Source organism: Vidua chalybeata, chromosome 16 (assembly GCF_026979565.1).
Source record: "Vidua chalybeata isolate OUT-0048 chromosome 16, bVidCha1 merged haplotype, whole genome shotgun sequence".
Taxonomy (NCBI): Eukaryota; Metazoa; Chordata; class Aves; order Passeriformes; family Viduidae; genus Vidua; species Vidua chalybeata.
The window spans coordinates 12,783,574-12,801,321 of record NC_071545.1 but is presented as its reverse complement, the minus strand read 5'-3'; the positions used below and the strand labels follow the sequence as shown (position 1 = coordinate 12,801,321).

Sequence of the window (17,748 nt, the reverse complement as noted above, 5' to 3'; positions counted from 1 at the left end):
TAAAAACCCTCCTGAAAGATCAAGTCTTCAGGAGTTTATTTACTCATTGAAACTAGGCTTATTTTTCATTTCAGCATCTTTTTGAGCATTTTTTTTTTTTTTTGCACAAAGTGCAAGCAGTTCCATGAGCTGCACACTTCCCAAACTCAATAAATGGCAGCTGCCTGTTAAACGTTAGGTCACCGCAACACAACCGCTGGATTCCCCGAAGCAAACAGGCAGCAGGAGGGTGACAACACCCCATGAATATCAAAAAGCTTTCAAGCTCATCACCATACAAAGCCCTTCAAGAAGTGACAGCACCCGTTGGTGCAGGCCACGGTGCAGCAGAGATACAAACAATTATTAATTTGTCACAGAACTCGGGGAGAGCTGAGCGATACCACGAGGTTACGCTCGGCGCGGCGGAGCAGCAATCCAGTTTGTTGATTTTCCTGCTTATCTGTTTTAGGGCCAGCGGGTGTGCAAATGCAGCCTGGGATCAAAATAGGAATTTGCAAACATGGATTACATCCAATTTTGGTTCTAATTCTCGGCGGAGTTCTTACACTTTTTTTTTTTTTTTTTTTTGCAATAAGCTCCAGGTAAATGCTAAATACGAGGATACCGTGAGGAATACTAACCAGGGCCAGGGAGGATGTGGGTATAGCTCTCGTTTTCAGGGGGAGCTCATAGCTTGAAGTGCACAAATGCACATTAATGCCTCATTTATCTTTAATAGTATTTGAGGGAACTATGTGGGTGCTGGCTGAACTGAGTGCAGAGAGGAAGACGGAGTGAAGTCTCAGATGGTTGGAGTAACATTCCCAGAAGGAAAAAGGGAAATATCTCACAGTCTTGCATGGTAAAATATTTAAGCAAACAAACAAGTGGTTTTCCCTCTTGGTGCCTGCCAGTATTTCATCCTGCTAATCTCTCTCTGAAATGCTAGAACATGTTTTTATATAGATTACAAAAATGTTAGCTGCAAAGGTGTGTGTATGCTCAGAGGACAAGGCAGCCAGAGCAGGAACATTAGTTCAAAGGCTCTGTATATAAGTCGCTCTTGCAAAGCAAGTGGTTTTTCTTTTGAGCCCCAGGAGTGAATAGAAGGGCAGCGCACAAAATTATGTTCACTTATTTTTCCCAATGACTCCACTTTGGTGCACTTGACTGGAGGGTTGGAGTGGTGTTTTGGAGGTTCATTATAGTAATGAGATGTAAAAAGCGTGCAGGGAAAAAATAAAAACCCCAAACTCCCCAAATTTGCAACCTTTCCTTAGAACGTTACACGTAGTTTTTTATCTATTTTTGAAGCACAGTTCACTTCTTAGGAAACATCACAGAAGTACCCAGCATGAGCAATTTTCCCTTTTTCTCTCTTTGGCAGCTAACTACTTCCTCCAGGAACCTCAGTATTTCTACCATTGAGAAAATAAAAGTGAGAACTGTTGAATAAAGACAATGAATTTCAAAGAGGTGGATGGGGGGACTGGCAGGTGACATCTCCCTGGGAAGGAATTCTAAGGGAAAAAGGAATCCAGGTGAGCTGACCATTTTAAGAGGAAAAAAAAAAAAAGGTACAACTATCCCAACGCAGACAAAAGATGTTAAGAGGCCAATATGTTTGCATTCAGAGCTCACTAATGACCTGAAAATCAAAAGTGAATTGGACAAAAGTTGAAACAGGACACAGGTCTAAGGGAGTGTATAAATAGACAGCACAGGCACATAGGGACAAAATCAGAACGGCCAAAGAGCAAAGTGAGTTATCACCTGAAGGGCAGCAAAGGAAATGAGAAAGATTTCATAAATACATTAAAAATCTGAGGCAGAGGAGGAGAACAGGTCAGCCAGCAGGAAGGAAAAATGAGCACAAGACAGGTGAGGCAGAGAGGGAAGGAAGGCTGGTACCTGCACTGCTGCATTTTCACACACAACAAGAAGTGGGTGCTGACAAGATTCTCCACACAAATTAAAAGTGACAACAATGTAAGAAGGGATGCAGGCTGGAATGGAGAACAGGTTAACGAATATTTAGTTAAGCTGGATGTAATCAAGTCAGAAAGGCCTGATGAAATTTGCCCTGCAGAGATGGAGCCATCTCTGAATAATTAGCCATTCTCTTCTAGGATTTGTGCACGACAGGTGACATCCCAGAACATTACAAAAGGGCAAACAGAGTACACCGTCTTTTACAAGGAGGCAAGACCGACCAAAGGAATTATGGACAAATCAAACTAATGTTCAATACACAGAAAGAACCTGGAAAAAAATATGAGTCAATATACAAGCATCCATGAGGATAATAATGTGCCAGGGAACAGCCAATATCTCTTTGATTGGAGCAAATAATAAATACCAAATAATCTGTTTTCCATTCTGACAGTGTAATTGGCCAGGTGGGAAGAGTAGATATGATCCACATTGACTTTGAGTAAGGCTTTAATATGGTTGCACACAGTCCCACCAAAAGCAAACACAATAACAGAATCTAAGAAAAACACCACACATTTTGAAATGAATGCTTAAAAAAAATAAAATGTTGTTATCAATGATTTGCTAACAACCTGGGAGGACACAGTAAGCTCTCATGAGACCTCATGAATGAGTCTGGTCCTGTTTAATACTTTCATTAATGACCTCGCTGATGGAATTGCCAATCTGCTTGCAAACTCCAAAAATGAAACCAAGCTGTGCACACTTTAGAGGACATGAGTGTCATTTAAAGAGATCTGGGTAATGAAGAGAGATGGTCTGGAATCAGTGAGATGAAATTCAATAAAGGCATCTGCAAATTATCACACTTAAAGAGAAAAAGCTGAATGTTCTTGTGAAAGGAGGACTGGCTGACCTGGAAGTGTACTGTGGGAAAGAGCAGGAATGAACAGTGGGACATGAACTGACTTAGTTACACCATCAGAGTAGACAAGGATTGTGTGAAGTGTCCTGGGATGTCTTATTGGCCATGGGCTGTGAAAGACATTGGAAACAACACTCTAAATGCTAAACATGCTAGAGATTCTTTAAGGGACAGCTTTTCCCTTTCCTTCCAACCCTGTTTTTTGTATGATTTTATCATCACCATAATGGCAGTGAGCAAGAACCAGCTGCGGAGGGGATGCACTGCACAAAGCACTCTGCAAAGACAAAATACAGGAGAGCTCCTACTCCACTGATCTTGCAGCAACTCCAGCAAATGAGGCCGACAAAGTGCAGCAACGTGAGAGGCTGGAACACAGTTGGGGGAGCAAAATGTCTTTTGTGCTTTCTCCTCATTCCTATCAAATGATTTTTTTTCTCCTTAACCACATCCTGTGACTCAAATCTCAATCTCTGCTGAGAGCAAGTTCTAGGACACACAGTTCCTTAAAAAAAAGCAACAAATCAAACCCACAAGACAACCTGGAAGCCAAGCTTCCTTGAGCTGCAGAGAAACGCTGCGTGGATCCATCTCTGGCCGCTCACCGCTGCCAGGCTTCACACAGACTCCTCCTCGAGCTCAGAAAATCCTGCAGCATCTGTCTTTGGATGCTGTTTGATGATTTCCCCGTGTCTTCAGATGCCAGGATCACTTTGATAAACTACACACCTGAGCAAACACTTTGAGTTCTTGACTCAAGATTTAAGTGCAATGCAGGATGAGTTCTGTATTTAAAGCAATGCCACCTCTGCAGGAGCATTTGAAGCAGGCACCCTCCAGCCAGCAAGGAAGGCTTTAGGGAATATTGCTGGAAGCCAACACGTGAGCCTGAACGATGGCAGTGAAATTAGAAGCAGAAAGGCCTGGCAGGCTGAGTGCTAGATAAAAACAAAAGCTTTTGCTTCTGTTCTCAGAATTGAGACACAAATCTTTGCTCACCAGCCAGAACTACTGTAAAATGTGCTCAGCAGCAGCAGAAAACACTAAATTGCTTGGTAACTATGAGCTAAGTTAATTTTAGAGGCAGGAATGGATTCTTACATTGTAAAAGTCTTCACATTTTAAGTGCAACAGTGGCTGGTGCACATATTGCAAAGACAACCCAGGAATTATGAGAGCAGGAAGGTGAGAAGGTTTTCTGCAAATTCCTGCCATGCCTTGCTGCTCTCCTTCCCTTGATGGAAGGGCAAATAGGATTTAACTCCTCATGACCTCTCAGACATATTATCTCAAGGAAGCAATAAAATGGAAGCACACATAAAACTGAAACACTGGGCGTGTCTGGCAGAGGTGGGGAAAATCCAGGTCTCCAGGCAGTTTTCCCAACAGTCAGCCAAACAGGTTACCAGCCCAAATGCAGATGGGAGGAGAGATGACATCCAGACATGGGGCCTTGAACAACGCCGAGTTCTGGCTCAGGAAAAGCCACACCACGGAGCCCTGCGGACTTGTCCCCTCACCACAGCCCCTCAGCTGACAGCAGCACATTTTCTTTTCATCCACCAGAGATTTGCTTATGTGCAAGGCAAAGGAAAACCCAACAGCTGTAGCTTGCTCTGATCTCCATCCCTCCACTCCCAGCCCGGGGTTTGCTGCTCCACCTTACCCAGAATGATCCCGTTGGGCTCCTCCGGTGGCTGCCAAACGATGCGCACAGACGTCAGCCTCACCTCGGGGAACACCAGCCTCACGGGGGGCCCGGGGGCTGCAAGGCAACACAGAGGGCATGGCAGCAAGGGCTGCACATCACAGGGATCACAGGTTTTCTGCTCACCCTGTACAGAATGACGACCCAAGCTGTATCTCTCCAACAGGGCACGTGCCTACTATAATTTATTCTGTATATAAATACACATTCTGTCTATGGATAAAGGCCTCCAACACCCTCAGACACCAAACACAGCACAGACCAGTGTACCCTACACTGTTTTTTTACTGCACCATGAGCTCTGAGCTCTGTAGGACTTTTCTCACTGCAGCATCACCACTGGTGTAACTGAGAACACACTATGAATCAAGCTGCCTTTACAGAGCGTTATATAGCTTAATCCACTTCCTACCTGTTGGAATTCAATAATATCCCTTCCCTGTGTCATCAGCACCAGCTTTGAACTGCTTCCCAACTTTACATTTGCATTTTAAACACTGAGGTGTGAGCAGGAGAACCTGAGGCAGGTGAGAGGCACATTAACACAAATGGCACTGACCAGCCCAGGTTCACGAGGTGAGGAGATGCTAATTCATACATTACCATCCATGAATTTTCCCCTTCAGCACAAATTCCACCTGCATTACTCCTGGTGATACTTTTAATTAAGTTGAGCCCAGAGGAGACACAACATATTTATGTCAGGGGTATGGAGATGGAAGAACAATTAATTTCATTTGCCAACATGCACTTAAGGAGGGAACTGCTATAATGGGGTTATCCAAAACAAACAGTTTTAAGTATTTCTCATTACAGTCTGATATGTACATTTCATTGAGTGCTTTTCTCTCCCCGCAGAGTTCTGCTAACAGTAATTTTTCTTATTTTTCCTTTCAAAGAAAAGCCAGGTCCACACACAGGGAGTATGCTGAGGAAAAGGCTAAAAAATGTCAGGGTGTTCTTGCCCCTATTCCTGACCCCACATACTCCCACTCCTTCCTTCCCTGCACTGCATGGAAAACGTTTTGTTAAGCCAGAAGTCTGGATGTGTTTTGAGCCCAACCAAATTACCTTAATGAATTTGCTTGTGTAAACCAATGTTTACTTCATTATTATTTTGAAAAGATTTTGATGAGAAAGAGAAAGACTTAAACAGAAGCCTCTCACACTGATCTCAACCTATTTATTCCTGAAAAGGTAATGAAAGTAAAAGCAGTTTTAGCATCTGCAAAGCCCAAAGGTATTTCAAGAATTGCACCAAATTTCTGTAGAATTCCATCAGCAGGAATGCTTCCACCACAGTAGTGTGCTCAGGGAGTGCTTGCTTGGGTTCCTTCAGGACATCCAACTGCACTGGGAACCCCCTGGGAAGTGCTGGAGGCAGCTGCAAAAGGAAGCTGGTAGGATCATCTTCCAAGGTCAATACCTTGTTCTTTTGGGGTCAAAAAAAAAAAAAAAAAAAAAGGCGAGTGGAATTACTGAAGTCACAAATTCCATCTCTTTCGTTCAGTCCAGTCAGACCCAGATTTGTTTATTGCTTTCAATTGCAGCAATTTTTTTTTTAGCATGATTGAACTTCAATCGGAATTTATAATTGGGCTCTAAAATTGTCTTCAATAGAAATTATCTCCACCAAGCGACAAAGTTCAATATTAGAAGTTTTCTTCCTCTTCATTAGCTGCAGGGAAGGAGGAAATAGGGGACAGTGGTTTTCTGTGCTTTTGCCAGATTCCCAGCCCATGACCAATGGGATACTGCTGAGTTATAGACCAGGTACAGCCAATGTCCTCTGGGTTCAAAGCTGAAAAAACAATCCCCCCAAAATCCAAATATTTGTTACCTACACTTGCACCACTGGAAGAAATCTGCATTAAAAGGTTAAATCAAATAAGATGGTTATTTTGGCAACCTTTAAACTCACCATCATCCTTGGTTCTCTCTGTCACTGCTGGGGAGCTGGGGACCCCATCCCCAATGCGGGTGAATGCCAGCACCTGGAGCTCGTACAGGACGAATTTCCTCAGGCCTGAGAGCAGCACTGACTGGGTGTGGTTCCCTCTCACTGTTTGGCTCTTGGGTTCCGAGTCCAAATCCTTTGCTTTGTAAAGGATCTGCAGGATAAATGTGGATGAGACACAGAGGGAAAGAGGGAGATTCCTCCTTGTCACCCAGAATAAAATGAGATTACATTCACCAACCATCCCTTTCAAAGCCAGCACACTTCCTGTATCTTCTCCAGCTGTCTTTGGAACACTAAGAATAGCCAGCAGATGAATAATAAGTAACAAATACAAAATCATGTCCTGGTATTACACTAAAAATCAAATGAGGCTGAAACTCCAGTTGCATACCTTGTAGCCCAGGATGAGACCATTCTGCTCAGACTCAGGAACTGCTGCCCAGGTCAGCAGGATCTGGGTTGAGCTCACGGCTTCAGCAGAGACATTCTCAGGAGGAGCAGAGGGAACTGGAACCACACAGCATCACCAAAGAGCAGAAACAGGTCAGACACAGCAGATCATTTTTCTCCATATCCCTACCTGCCCAGGAATCTTCCAGGATCCCATAGAAGAGTATTCAAACCCAAAAGAAATGGAATAGATTTTAGAAAATCCCTTCTCTTCTTGTATTCATTCTACATCATCTTTATATTTCAGCCTGTCTCACAATTTCTTGCCAGTTCATCTCAGAAATGACAATGTTTGTAAAGAGCTAAACATTTAATACTTATCAGTGTCTACAGACAGACAGTAAATATTGACAGCTATGAATAAATTTCAAATTCCATATATTTGCAGTAATTAGAACCAGGTTTAAATTCCTGGACTTCTCCAGAAGCCTATCCCCCAGTATTTTTTTACCATACCTTTTATTCCCTAGGCCAAACCCCAGAACTCTCTCTGAATGTGAGTTTATCTTAGAGCATGATCTGTTCTAACAAGAAGTTTTAGGCCCCCATGGCTTCCTATATTATCTGAAAGGAAATTGTAACATCTTGTCTTGTCTAGCAATAATTCCCCCCCCTTGGATAGCACTCCCACTTCAGTAAGAAATTCTTTAACCTATGCAGCCTTTTGATGATGTGATAGCACTCAACATTTGCAAGACATCAATTAGAGATGGATGCATTAACCAGGAGTGTTTTCAGGGATTGATACGGTGTCAATGAGAGATGCCTATTTCATCTATGTTGCAAAATTTGCTCTCATGAAACAGCAAACATCATTAGGACTGATGGCACAGGAACACTGTAATTTTCTCTGACTCCAGAGAAGAGCAAACTTGCATTTTCCCATGCCATTAAAACCCGAAGTGCTGCAGAACCACACAACTGCAGCCTTTTGTAGGCAAGCTTAATAGCATGTCACGTTATGCAAGCAGGATGTGAGGCTATTTTTAAGAGTTCACATTTTATGCTGCCCTTTCGCATTTTTTCCCCATGGCATTTCCAGCATCTGAAGGGTACAATCCTTTCTAAAGCCTGATACACCTGTCAGACCTCCAGGGAACATTCACCAAGTTATGTTACACAAGCACTTAGGGACAGTACAGCTTGATTAGGGCCTGAATATATCACAAAAAGCAGCCCAAAGCTCTGCCAAAGGAAAGCTTTCCTGGCTGTCCGAGTGAAAGAACAGATCTGCTGTTTTGGAGGCGAGCTCCTGAAGCTCCTAGCAACGTGAATGAGATAATGAGTATGACACCAGAATTAATAAAAATGGAAAAATGCCACCCCCAAAACGTGGTACCCCCACCCCTGTGCACTCAGGGTTAACGGCAGAGATAGTAATTTCTGAAACAATTTCCCTGATACTAATTATTTGGGGCATAAGAAACAGAGCACCATCACATGACACTGCAGCAGACTCAAATCCAATTTTTTCCCCCCTCTAACACTGAAGTGTCTTTTTTTTTGTTTTAAATCTTCTCCCAGATTTATCCCCCACAAGGATATAATTATGTTAAAGGAAAATAGATTGCCAGGAGCCATGAATGTCTTTGGATAGCTGCCATAACTTTATCTGTAGATCTTCACAAAGAGATACTCCCACATGAATCACTCCTGAAGAGAGAAAGGGTGGAGGTGGGCCGCAAGAAGCCAGGATGTGCGGAGGAAAGAAGCCCTTTCCAGCCACATTTATTTCTATTTTATCTGGTTTGAGGCCTTTCAAAAGAGAAAAAGTTACTTTATTTTACAAATATTTATTTTCCTCTTTGATCAGCAGCTGGGAACTCTCCTGAATTTACAGAAGGTAGAGGCTGTGCCCGGGCTGGCCCCGAGGGCAGCCTGGCTTTGAGGTGAGGATGGTCACACTGCTGGTGGGCACTGGGTATCTGACAAAGGAGAGAAGAAGGTTCAGACCCCTCTCAATTGCCAGTGACTGAGCAGCTGAATGCCCCCCTCTCACTGGAAAGGAATCTGAGTCCAATGCCTGAATGGTAAGAATCCTTGTGTTCATTGAGCAAGCTTTAAATCTTCAGTCCTCACCTCAGCGTCGAGAATTTGATTCTAATATGAATTCAGAAACTGCAAGTGATTTTATGGATCTTATTGTTGCCAGCCTTTTATCAAGTAACAGACATTGATCGACCCTTTAAGAATGAATTGAAAGGTAACCTTCATTTCTCTGACCCATCTCCTCTCTCAGGAAGCTGTGATTTGAAGAAATTATAGTTTGCTAAGACTAATTAGTGAGTGAGGCACATAATCCCTCTTTCCTCTGCAAGCTCCCTTCTCTAATGCTGGCTTCCTAAAACTGTTGCACTGAAGACTTTGTTATAAGCTCCAAAAAGCTGAGTTCTCATTTGTAACCTGCAAGAGCAGCACAGAAGCCAAGCAACAGTGTCCGAAAAAATCCCAGAGCATGAACAAAATTAACAAAATGAACCAACAACACGGAAACTAAACGATGAGCTAATCCAGCAAAGTGCCAGCATGGAGCACTTCAGAAGATCAAACGTAGGAAATCACAGAGTTACTGGCACTTTGCACTGGAACGTCAATAACAGCTCAAGTTTTTAAGGTTATCCACTTTGGCATCTAAAATCATGCATCTTCTTTCTACATCTGACACAGCCACATCTGATGTACAGCAAATTATATCGTTTTATGTCTCTAACTGGGCCAAAAGGAGCTTTTAGTAAACTAGTCTGTATTCTGGCTTTCTAGGAAAGCTAGAGAGTGGAATGCAGTTCTCTGCATTTTTGCAGCTCACTTTAGCTGCACATCCCTCACTCTTTTTGAAAGCAAAAATTAAAGTGGCACTTTGTACATCTGACGTCTGCTAAGAAGGGCAAATTTCCAGCAAGGTTCACAGCAAAAGTAGCATAGCTGCAGCACACATCCACTTTGCCTATAAAATTAGGTACTGCAGGCCAAATCCTCAGCTTGTACAAACTGACAAATTCCCACAGTGACACTGGACCACATGTGAATTATCAAGAGATGCTCCATCACAGCACAGTAACTGCTCTGTGAAGGTCAGACTCCCAAGCTCTGGGAGATTGATCCTTGCCATGGATGTGTGACCATGCTCCTACAGTAGCTCATCCTGTAAGACAAGTGTACACATTCATGTAGCTGAATATTAAGAGCACAGAATCCATTAAGGCACTGGGTTAGGTGTATCTGAGATGAATTTTTTTGAAAGCAACAGGGTATGCATCTAAGAGGAAGCAGCCCTGCCAAGGTTGTTCTAATGCATCAGATGCCTCTGCAATTTCTTGCTTTCTCTATATTGGACCTACCATCGTTGTCAATTTATTGAGTGGAAACTGAGCTTGTTACTCTGCAGTTATTTTACACTGTAAAATTTAATGAGCTATTTAATTTCTAACATTACAAAAACATTTTGGATTGATAGAACCTGTCCTGTTTAAAAATCCCAATTCATCTCCCTCTGCCTTCAGCTGCTTGCAACCCTATCCCAGATTCTCATTTTAGGAATTCCCAACTGTTTTTCAAGCCAGTGTTACCCAAACCTACAGCATTATTTATTCCCTCATAGTTTCTTTGGTTTTGATTTGTTCTATATATTCAAGAGCTTCAGAAACCAGTGAGTACTTGTAATGACATGCCCCACTATTGTTGTTGGCATTTGTGCTCAGCTATCAGTGCTGTGATTGCACAAGCTAAAGTAAACAAATGCTCAAACAGAGCTTTATTTTCAATAAAGACTTAGGGCTCCAGTGGTTGCACTGCCATCAGATACCACGACCTGGTTTAGTGCCTGGGCTCTACTCCTTATCTCCTTGGATGGCATAAAACATGGAACCAGGAGCTGTGCCAATGAAGCACCACATGATCCTGGCCAAGGCACCTCTGGCCAGCAGTGTGGCACGTTTACAACCCCCAGCACCAGCAAACCAACTTCCCTAAGACTCTGTATCTAAAAAACGGAAAAAGAAATATTTGGAAGTGCTTGGAGAACATAAGTGATAAATAGAATTTTTCTTATAGTTCCAAAGACAGACCTAAAAGTGCTTTGACCTTTCGCTCTGGCTTTAAATATCTTTTATTTGCATTTTAACCCCATTTGACTGTGCATACAGGTTAATTCCAGATTCCCTGAAGTGCTTTCATACAGTTTGCTGCTAAGCCAGCACATCTTGTGTATTCTAAATCTAGGAAGATACAGCCAAAAGTCTGAGCCCCGACTTGCTCTGTGCAAGAAATCAGATGTCAGTATCAAAGCAAACACATGGAAAAACCCAAACGAGTCCTTACGGCCTAGATCACAGCTTTGTGTTATTTTGATCCCGGGTTCTGTGTGCCTCCCACAATCAGTTTCAAGTCCCTTAATACTCCCAGAGAAAATGCCAGATCCACGCATAACCTCTGATCTTTAGATGCCGAGCAAGAGTGCTGCAATCCTAAGGTTTTATGAAATGACTTAATCTTAGTATTTACTACATTTCAAAAGAAGTGTTTGAAGAGCAGCGGAGAGGCGAAAGTGGAGGCTGTGATATCTTTTTATTACGACACAGAACTGCTTTGTCTGGGTTGTGCTATCTCTAACTCCAGCACAAGCCTTCTTTAAAATACCTCTGGCAATCGCTTTCCAATTACTCCTTCCCAAAGAGCAACACTTCAATGGAGGGGGATGACTTTGTTTAGCTTTCTCCCTGGCTAGTTCAAAGCAGAGTTATCTGAACCAGCAGACCAAGCCCTGCTGTGCCTGGTCTCGCTTCCCACCAAGGAACACTGCGTGGTACACAGGGCACAGACATGCACACATCAGGCATGCACAGGATTAAATCCCAAAACTTCTTTAACGATGAAAAATTGCAAAAAAAAAAAAAACCCAGGAAAAAAAGTCAGCATTGAACCTTGCACAAAGAAGTGTCACAAATAGATTTATTATTAAACTTTTAAACCACACATGTCACCCACTTTGTTGCTAACTTGCAACATAACTTTTCATTTCCCAGGTGCATGTAGGGTAGGTGTGGAAATAAGTTTTGGGGAAGTTAACAGCTAGAGAGCATCTTTTCAACTTCTGCCTTCACTGTTCTCCTGAGCTAACAGTAATTTACTGTTGCCTGAGAGTGACAGCTTCCTTCTGATATTTGAAGTCTCTGTGCTTGCCTGGACAATTCAGCTCAACAATACAGCCCTGCTGCTCCAGGTCTGTGAGCAGGTTATGTCTACACAGCCTTGTACACACAATTTTGGAAGGCAGGTTTGAAAACGTGCCATCAGAAGCCTAGATAATTATTTTATTTCTCTCTGTGTAATCAGCTCTCTAATGTGACTTGTGCCCTTTTAGAATTATTTGGTGCTTGAAATGAAATTTCAGGTAACAACAGCTGTGAGAGAATGTGCCTCAGGCTAGAAGTAGATGGGGAAAAGGGGAGGATTAGGGTAAATGGAGTACGGGGAGGAAGAGGAAGCATGAGAGAGCATCTCAGCCAGAAAAGTTTCTATAGAAACTTCTCTTCGTGCTGTCCACACTGGGGCAGAAACGGGGAGAGTTGTTCTGTTTGCTTTAAATAAAAAACCTGAAGGTTTGTGCATGAAAGCAAGGTAGGAATAAAAAAAAAGAAACAACCCTTCAAATGTCTGTATGTCTTTTTGCCTGCAGCGCATCTCAAGATAGTTTTTTTTTTAATTTAATTTCAGATTTCACGGCTCAGCAAGCAAAAAAAAGCCCCACCCGACATCGAAACACCAAACTTAAAAATTAAAATCTGAACAAAAGGGCAGAAAGTGGTGAATTTCCTGGGTTTTCTGTGCTTGGACTCACCCGACTCGCGCGTCCGGCCTCTGACGGCCTCGCTCCAGGGCCCTGCCCCGATGGCGTTGAAGGCCTGGATCTGCAGCTCGTACTCCGTCCACTCCTGCAGCTCCTCCAGCGTGCACTCCCGCGCCAGGCGGTCGGCGAGCACCTTCAGCAGGGCTGGGGCTGGCAGGTCCGCGCGCCACGCCCTGATCCTGTACCCCACGGACTCGGGGTTCCCGTTGTACTGCGTGTCAGGCAGCGGCTGGCGAGCGACAGGAAAACACAACGTTCCCGTCAGCACACACGGCCAGGGCCCTGCACGGCTGCCTGAACCCGTGTACGGGCCATAGCAAGGCAAAAATGATCGAGAGGTTGATTTTTCTAGTTTATGATTTGTGATCTCTACGTTTCCGTGTGCTGCTTGGAGTTTTTCTTTTGATTTTTTACCTTAATTTTGAGCCAAGTAGGTTTGCTCACAAAACCAAGCCCTTTGCTGTGGGTGTATCAACAGAGATTATATGAATACAATGTATTTCAGAGCTTTGTGATTAATTATGGAAATGAATGATAAATTGCTGAAGCATGTGACAAATTCATTTATCGTACATTTTTTGCCCTTTTTTTTACTGACTCTCTGCCTACTCATTTATCAGTAGAGATTCATTCTAGTATTCTAACTCCCCAAGCAATTTCAGAGATTAAAATATGAAATAATTAGCCTACTTCATGAAGTTTGGAGTTTTTCTGCGGTAAAACTAACTACACGATGCCACGGATGGCTGAGATTCAGTTCTGATTCACTGGGAAAGCTGGATACACATTAACATTTCACAGCTTAGAAGACTCTACCCCGCAGGCATGCAGGGCTAGAAGTGTGACCCTCATTCTGCAGGAAGGGAGGAATCCCCAGCTCCCAGGGGAAAACAGATTCACCTGCAGGTCTTGAAATAAAAGACATTAAACACTTTCAAATATTGATGTTATTAACCGTGAAAAGTGTTTATCAGGTCATCTTTAGCTGGCTGTTGCTTCTCCTGAACCCTACAGTTTGACTCAAGGAAAATAGGCTTTCAGTTAGCACAATCTTAACGTTTTAAAGGCTCTTAAAGCAACCTGGAGTTAATTTTGATGGAAGATATGTAGGTCTGGATACAGTACCAACATGGGCATGATATTCACACAGAAAAGCCATGACAGAGTTGTGTGGGGCCTCTCAAAGGAACTGCAATGGCTCTTCTGTGGGTAGTGAGGTGATAACTTCAAGCTTCAGGTTTTGGTCTGGCAAGGTTCAGCATTAAGTGCAGTGTCCTGTTGAGAAACTGGAATTATTCCTTTCCAACAGGAGAAAAGTCCTCTTGTCCTCAGCCTGATTTTGACTTCCAGCCATAATGAGTTTATGCATGGAAAAGCTAACATTTGGGCAAAAGGAAACCTGTGCTTCATCAACTTCACACCACAGTAACCCCTGTGGAAAACTCTGCCTAACAGGGGTGAAGAAAAACCATTCTGGAGCAGGTTAATTGCCAAGTAAATCCCAATGTGGCAACTCTGCAGGTAACTGAGATGGGCAAAGGGGCACAGTGATGTCAGCAATTGCCGCATCTTCGCAATTAATCGTTTATCTCTGCATTTTAGCGCATAATTCCACACCGACTCAGCTAAATCTAATCTTCCCACAGGAGAGCCAGCCTTGCTGCTGCTGCTGCACCACAGCTCTGAGAACCACAGGATGCTGCCCATGACTGGGGTGCACCTTCTGGGGACCGTTTTGTACAGGGCAAACAACCGAGCCCTGGAATGCGGCAAATTGGCTCAAGCGTCCCGTTCCTGCCCCTCGCACTGACCCAGACTGTGGTCCTGGAGCTCCTCAAAGCCAAGCTTTTACACACAGCCACATTCCCCTGATGAAGTGGCAGAAACAGTGGCAGTAGGCAATTTATTTGATTAATAAGGCACTTAAGGCAAGGCTCAGATTTCCGACTAGTCTGGAAAAGGAAACAATTTGGCCGTTGCTCCTGCGCGCTGAGCGCCATGAGGAGAAGGAGGAGGCACTTTGGGAGGGCTGCCCGGGGAGCAGCCCCATCCCCATCCCCACGTCCCTCGGGCTGCTCACCACCCATCGCAGCCACAGGCTGGTCTCGCTGGCCGTGCGCACGGTGACGCTGCCGGGGGCCACGTCCGGCGGGGCCTGCAGGGTCTGGATGACCCGCGAGGGTTGGCTCAGCGGGCTGGGGCCCACCACGTTCACCTGCCGCATCCGGAACCTGGAGCAAGGGGGGAAAAGAGGCAGTGAGTGCCGCCGTCAGGGCTCGGGGAACGCTCCCTCGCTTCCCCAGGGAGGGAGGACGGGTGGAAAAATACGAATTAGCGGCTTTCTCAATGTTCCGCAAAGGTCGCCGCACGCGGGTCCCCTTTGTATTCACTGCTGAATGCTTGATGGTAACTGCTTTCAGATCCTCTCAGGTATTTAAAAAATGAAAATGAGATTAGCTTAGGGTCTATTAGAAACTTAGGTATTTGTGTGAGAAATTTATGTTAATTATACCAAGCCTGATGAGCTTATGCTGGCAGTAAGTGATTTTCTCTGGTGATGCTTATACAATACATTCAGAAAGGTATTAAAATATCAAACTTTGGATAGTCTCATTCCCTGTCAATATAAAAAATATACTGGTGATAACATTTCCCCTCAATTACGTGTTGAAAGAGGCTGATTTATCCCTGTGCCGCATTTTCAGCCTTCCTGCACAAGAAAGATTAAGTTATTTAATATGGATATGCATCTTTAAAAAATACCCTGTCTGCTTGAAACCATCTCTTCTACAATAGAAGTCCTTATTGGGTCACAAAAGATTTAGGGAAATCTTTTTTTACAAGGAGCACCACATAATTAAGATGTGCTGTATATTTCAGATACTCTCACCCATCACAAGCAACTGGAAGCACCCAGCACTTGCACATAAAGATGTGATCTGCTCATATTAAACCCTTAATTTTTGGACCTAATCACTAAGCTTGGGAAAAGAATGAGCCAGTCAACACAGCAGTGTTTATTTACCTGCTCTGATCTCTCTCCAAAGTGCACTGAAGGAAACATATGAAAGGAATACTGTCCTGATTTCACCCTCAAACACTGGCCCAAAATACAGGAAAGAAGAATGGCCTGTAAAGATGTGCTCTGATAAGCAGCTCTCACCATGCATTTCCTCAGTGAGCAATGACTGAAGCTGATCAGGGGACAACAAATTCATTTGGCATCAGCTTTCTAGGTTTCAAAAATTTGTATAAAATTGGTCAACACTGAAGCAAAACCAAAAAAGTTCCTATCTGTGCATGCAGGAGAGACAAAAACCAGGCAAAATTCAAGGAGTTGCCTTGAAACGAAAAATGTCAAAGGGCAAGTGGATGTGTGAAAGTGAGGCCAGAATTTAATGAAAACAAGAGGCAAATGTGAAGCAAGAATAAAATAAACCAAAAAAAGTTTAAAATAAGGGATAAAACAATCACCCCAAATTTCTCATATTCTTAATTTTTTGCTATCCCAAAGATGTTTCTCCATGCACCTGTCTGGGTGTGCAAGTTTTTCTTATTCTTCATGGATAGTGAAGGCTGAACTGTGGTACAAGCTGCACTTTCCTGCTCACCCCTGCCTTTTCAGCTTTTAGGATCTCTCTTTATGAAGACAGCAAAATCCTCTTAACCTGTAGATAATTTTCCTAAACCTCTGCACCAGAAATCTCTACTTAAGTTCAAAAAAATTTTCAAAGACCTTTTAGTAAAACATTTAGCTCTGGAAGATGAGGTTTAAAACACTTCGGTGGAGAGTTAGTGAGAAATTCAATATATTCCTAGGTTTGTGACCAAGGGAGGAAAATTACATGCCAGCACTGAGTCAGTTGGAAATTACATGAGCTCTCCTTGGTTGCACCTACTCCTGGCTTACAACAGCACATGGGTTAGTTAATAGCCCCTTCAGCCAGCACAAAATGGACAAGTTTCTAGAGTGCTGATTTAACACTTGCCACTGGATTTCCTTTCCGCTAGCCTCTACATTAGCAAGCTGGATCATGAAAGTATTTTTCATTAGGGCTGAGCACCTCAAATTCTCCAGTCTTGTCTATACCAAAGCATCACTTGGATTGGATTGATTTAAAAATCAATCTCGTTTAACTGGGGTGCACCCACAATGCAGAGTCACCTCAATCAGTTTAGGCATTGCTTATATCTATTAAGCTGAACTTGGTAAATTCCTATAAACAAAGGTTTCATCTAACTGATGTTACCAAATTAAGTTAAATCAATAAAGAGATGTTTAAGCTGATGCAAATATGTAATTACAGGTTTGCACCAGTTTAACTGCGATTGATTTGTCACTGGCTGATGTTCCACTGGTGCTCTCTTCAGGGAGAGAAGTCACAGGATAGCAGTTACTTTTAAAAGCATCTCATTGAGCACTTAAATTTCCTTCTTAATGTTATCAACTGGATTTTACGTGAGTTACAATTGACAATATCAGATTGGTAATTTTAAGTATAACCTATGAAAACAGCAAAGCTTTTCCCTTTCGTTCAGATTCTAAAATCCATCAGATGTTTCTGATTAGGAAAGCTTTTTCATGCTGCTATTTACTAATTTTTTTTTCCATGTTGCAGAATCTGCTGTTCTTACCTGTAATGAGTGTAAGGAGTGAGGTTTGGTACCTCCAGCATCTGAGCATCAGGTTCATTCTCCACCTCGTGAAGAGTCACCCATTCTTCTTCATCACCCAGCACACCAACCTGTACAAGGGAAAAGTTAGAAGGAATACAAAGTAGGTTATATATATATCTAAATATATATAAAAATAAAGACATATAACCTCTTTTACAATGTGTGTCAGCACAGCAGTGGAAGCACACATGCTGTTAAACACATTTTCCAGTTAGTACTATTTTTTATATGCCTAGTTATTTGTAAAGAGAAAACCCAGCCAAGTC

General features: G+C 43.0%; 1 protein-coding gene across 1 annotated transcript in view; it reads right to left on the bottom strand.

The window, feature by feature from the left end:
* SDK1 (sidekick cell adhesion molecule 1) overlaps positions 1–17,748 on the bottom strand; it is a 383,801-nt gene that overhangs the window by 69,489 nt on the left and 296,564 nt on the right. The window contains exons 23-28 of the mRNA XM_053957811.1: positions 17,441–17,550; positions 14,886–15,036; positions 12,797–13,034; positions 6,902–7,017; positions 6,472–6,661; positions 4,509–4,607 (exon numbers count right to left, since the gene is read on the bottom strand). Of these exons, the coding sequence (XP_053813786.1) occupies positions 4,509–4,607; positions 6,472–6,661; positions 6,902–7,017; positions 12,797–13,034; positions 14,886–15,036; positions 17,441–17,550 (904 nt within the window). The remainder of the gene's footprint in view (positions 1–4,508; positions 4,608–6,471; positions 6,662–6,901; positions 7,018–12,796; positions 13,035–14,885; positions 15,037–17,440; positions 17,551–17,748) is intronic.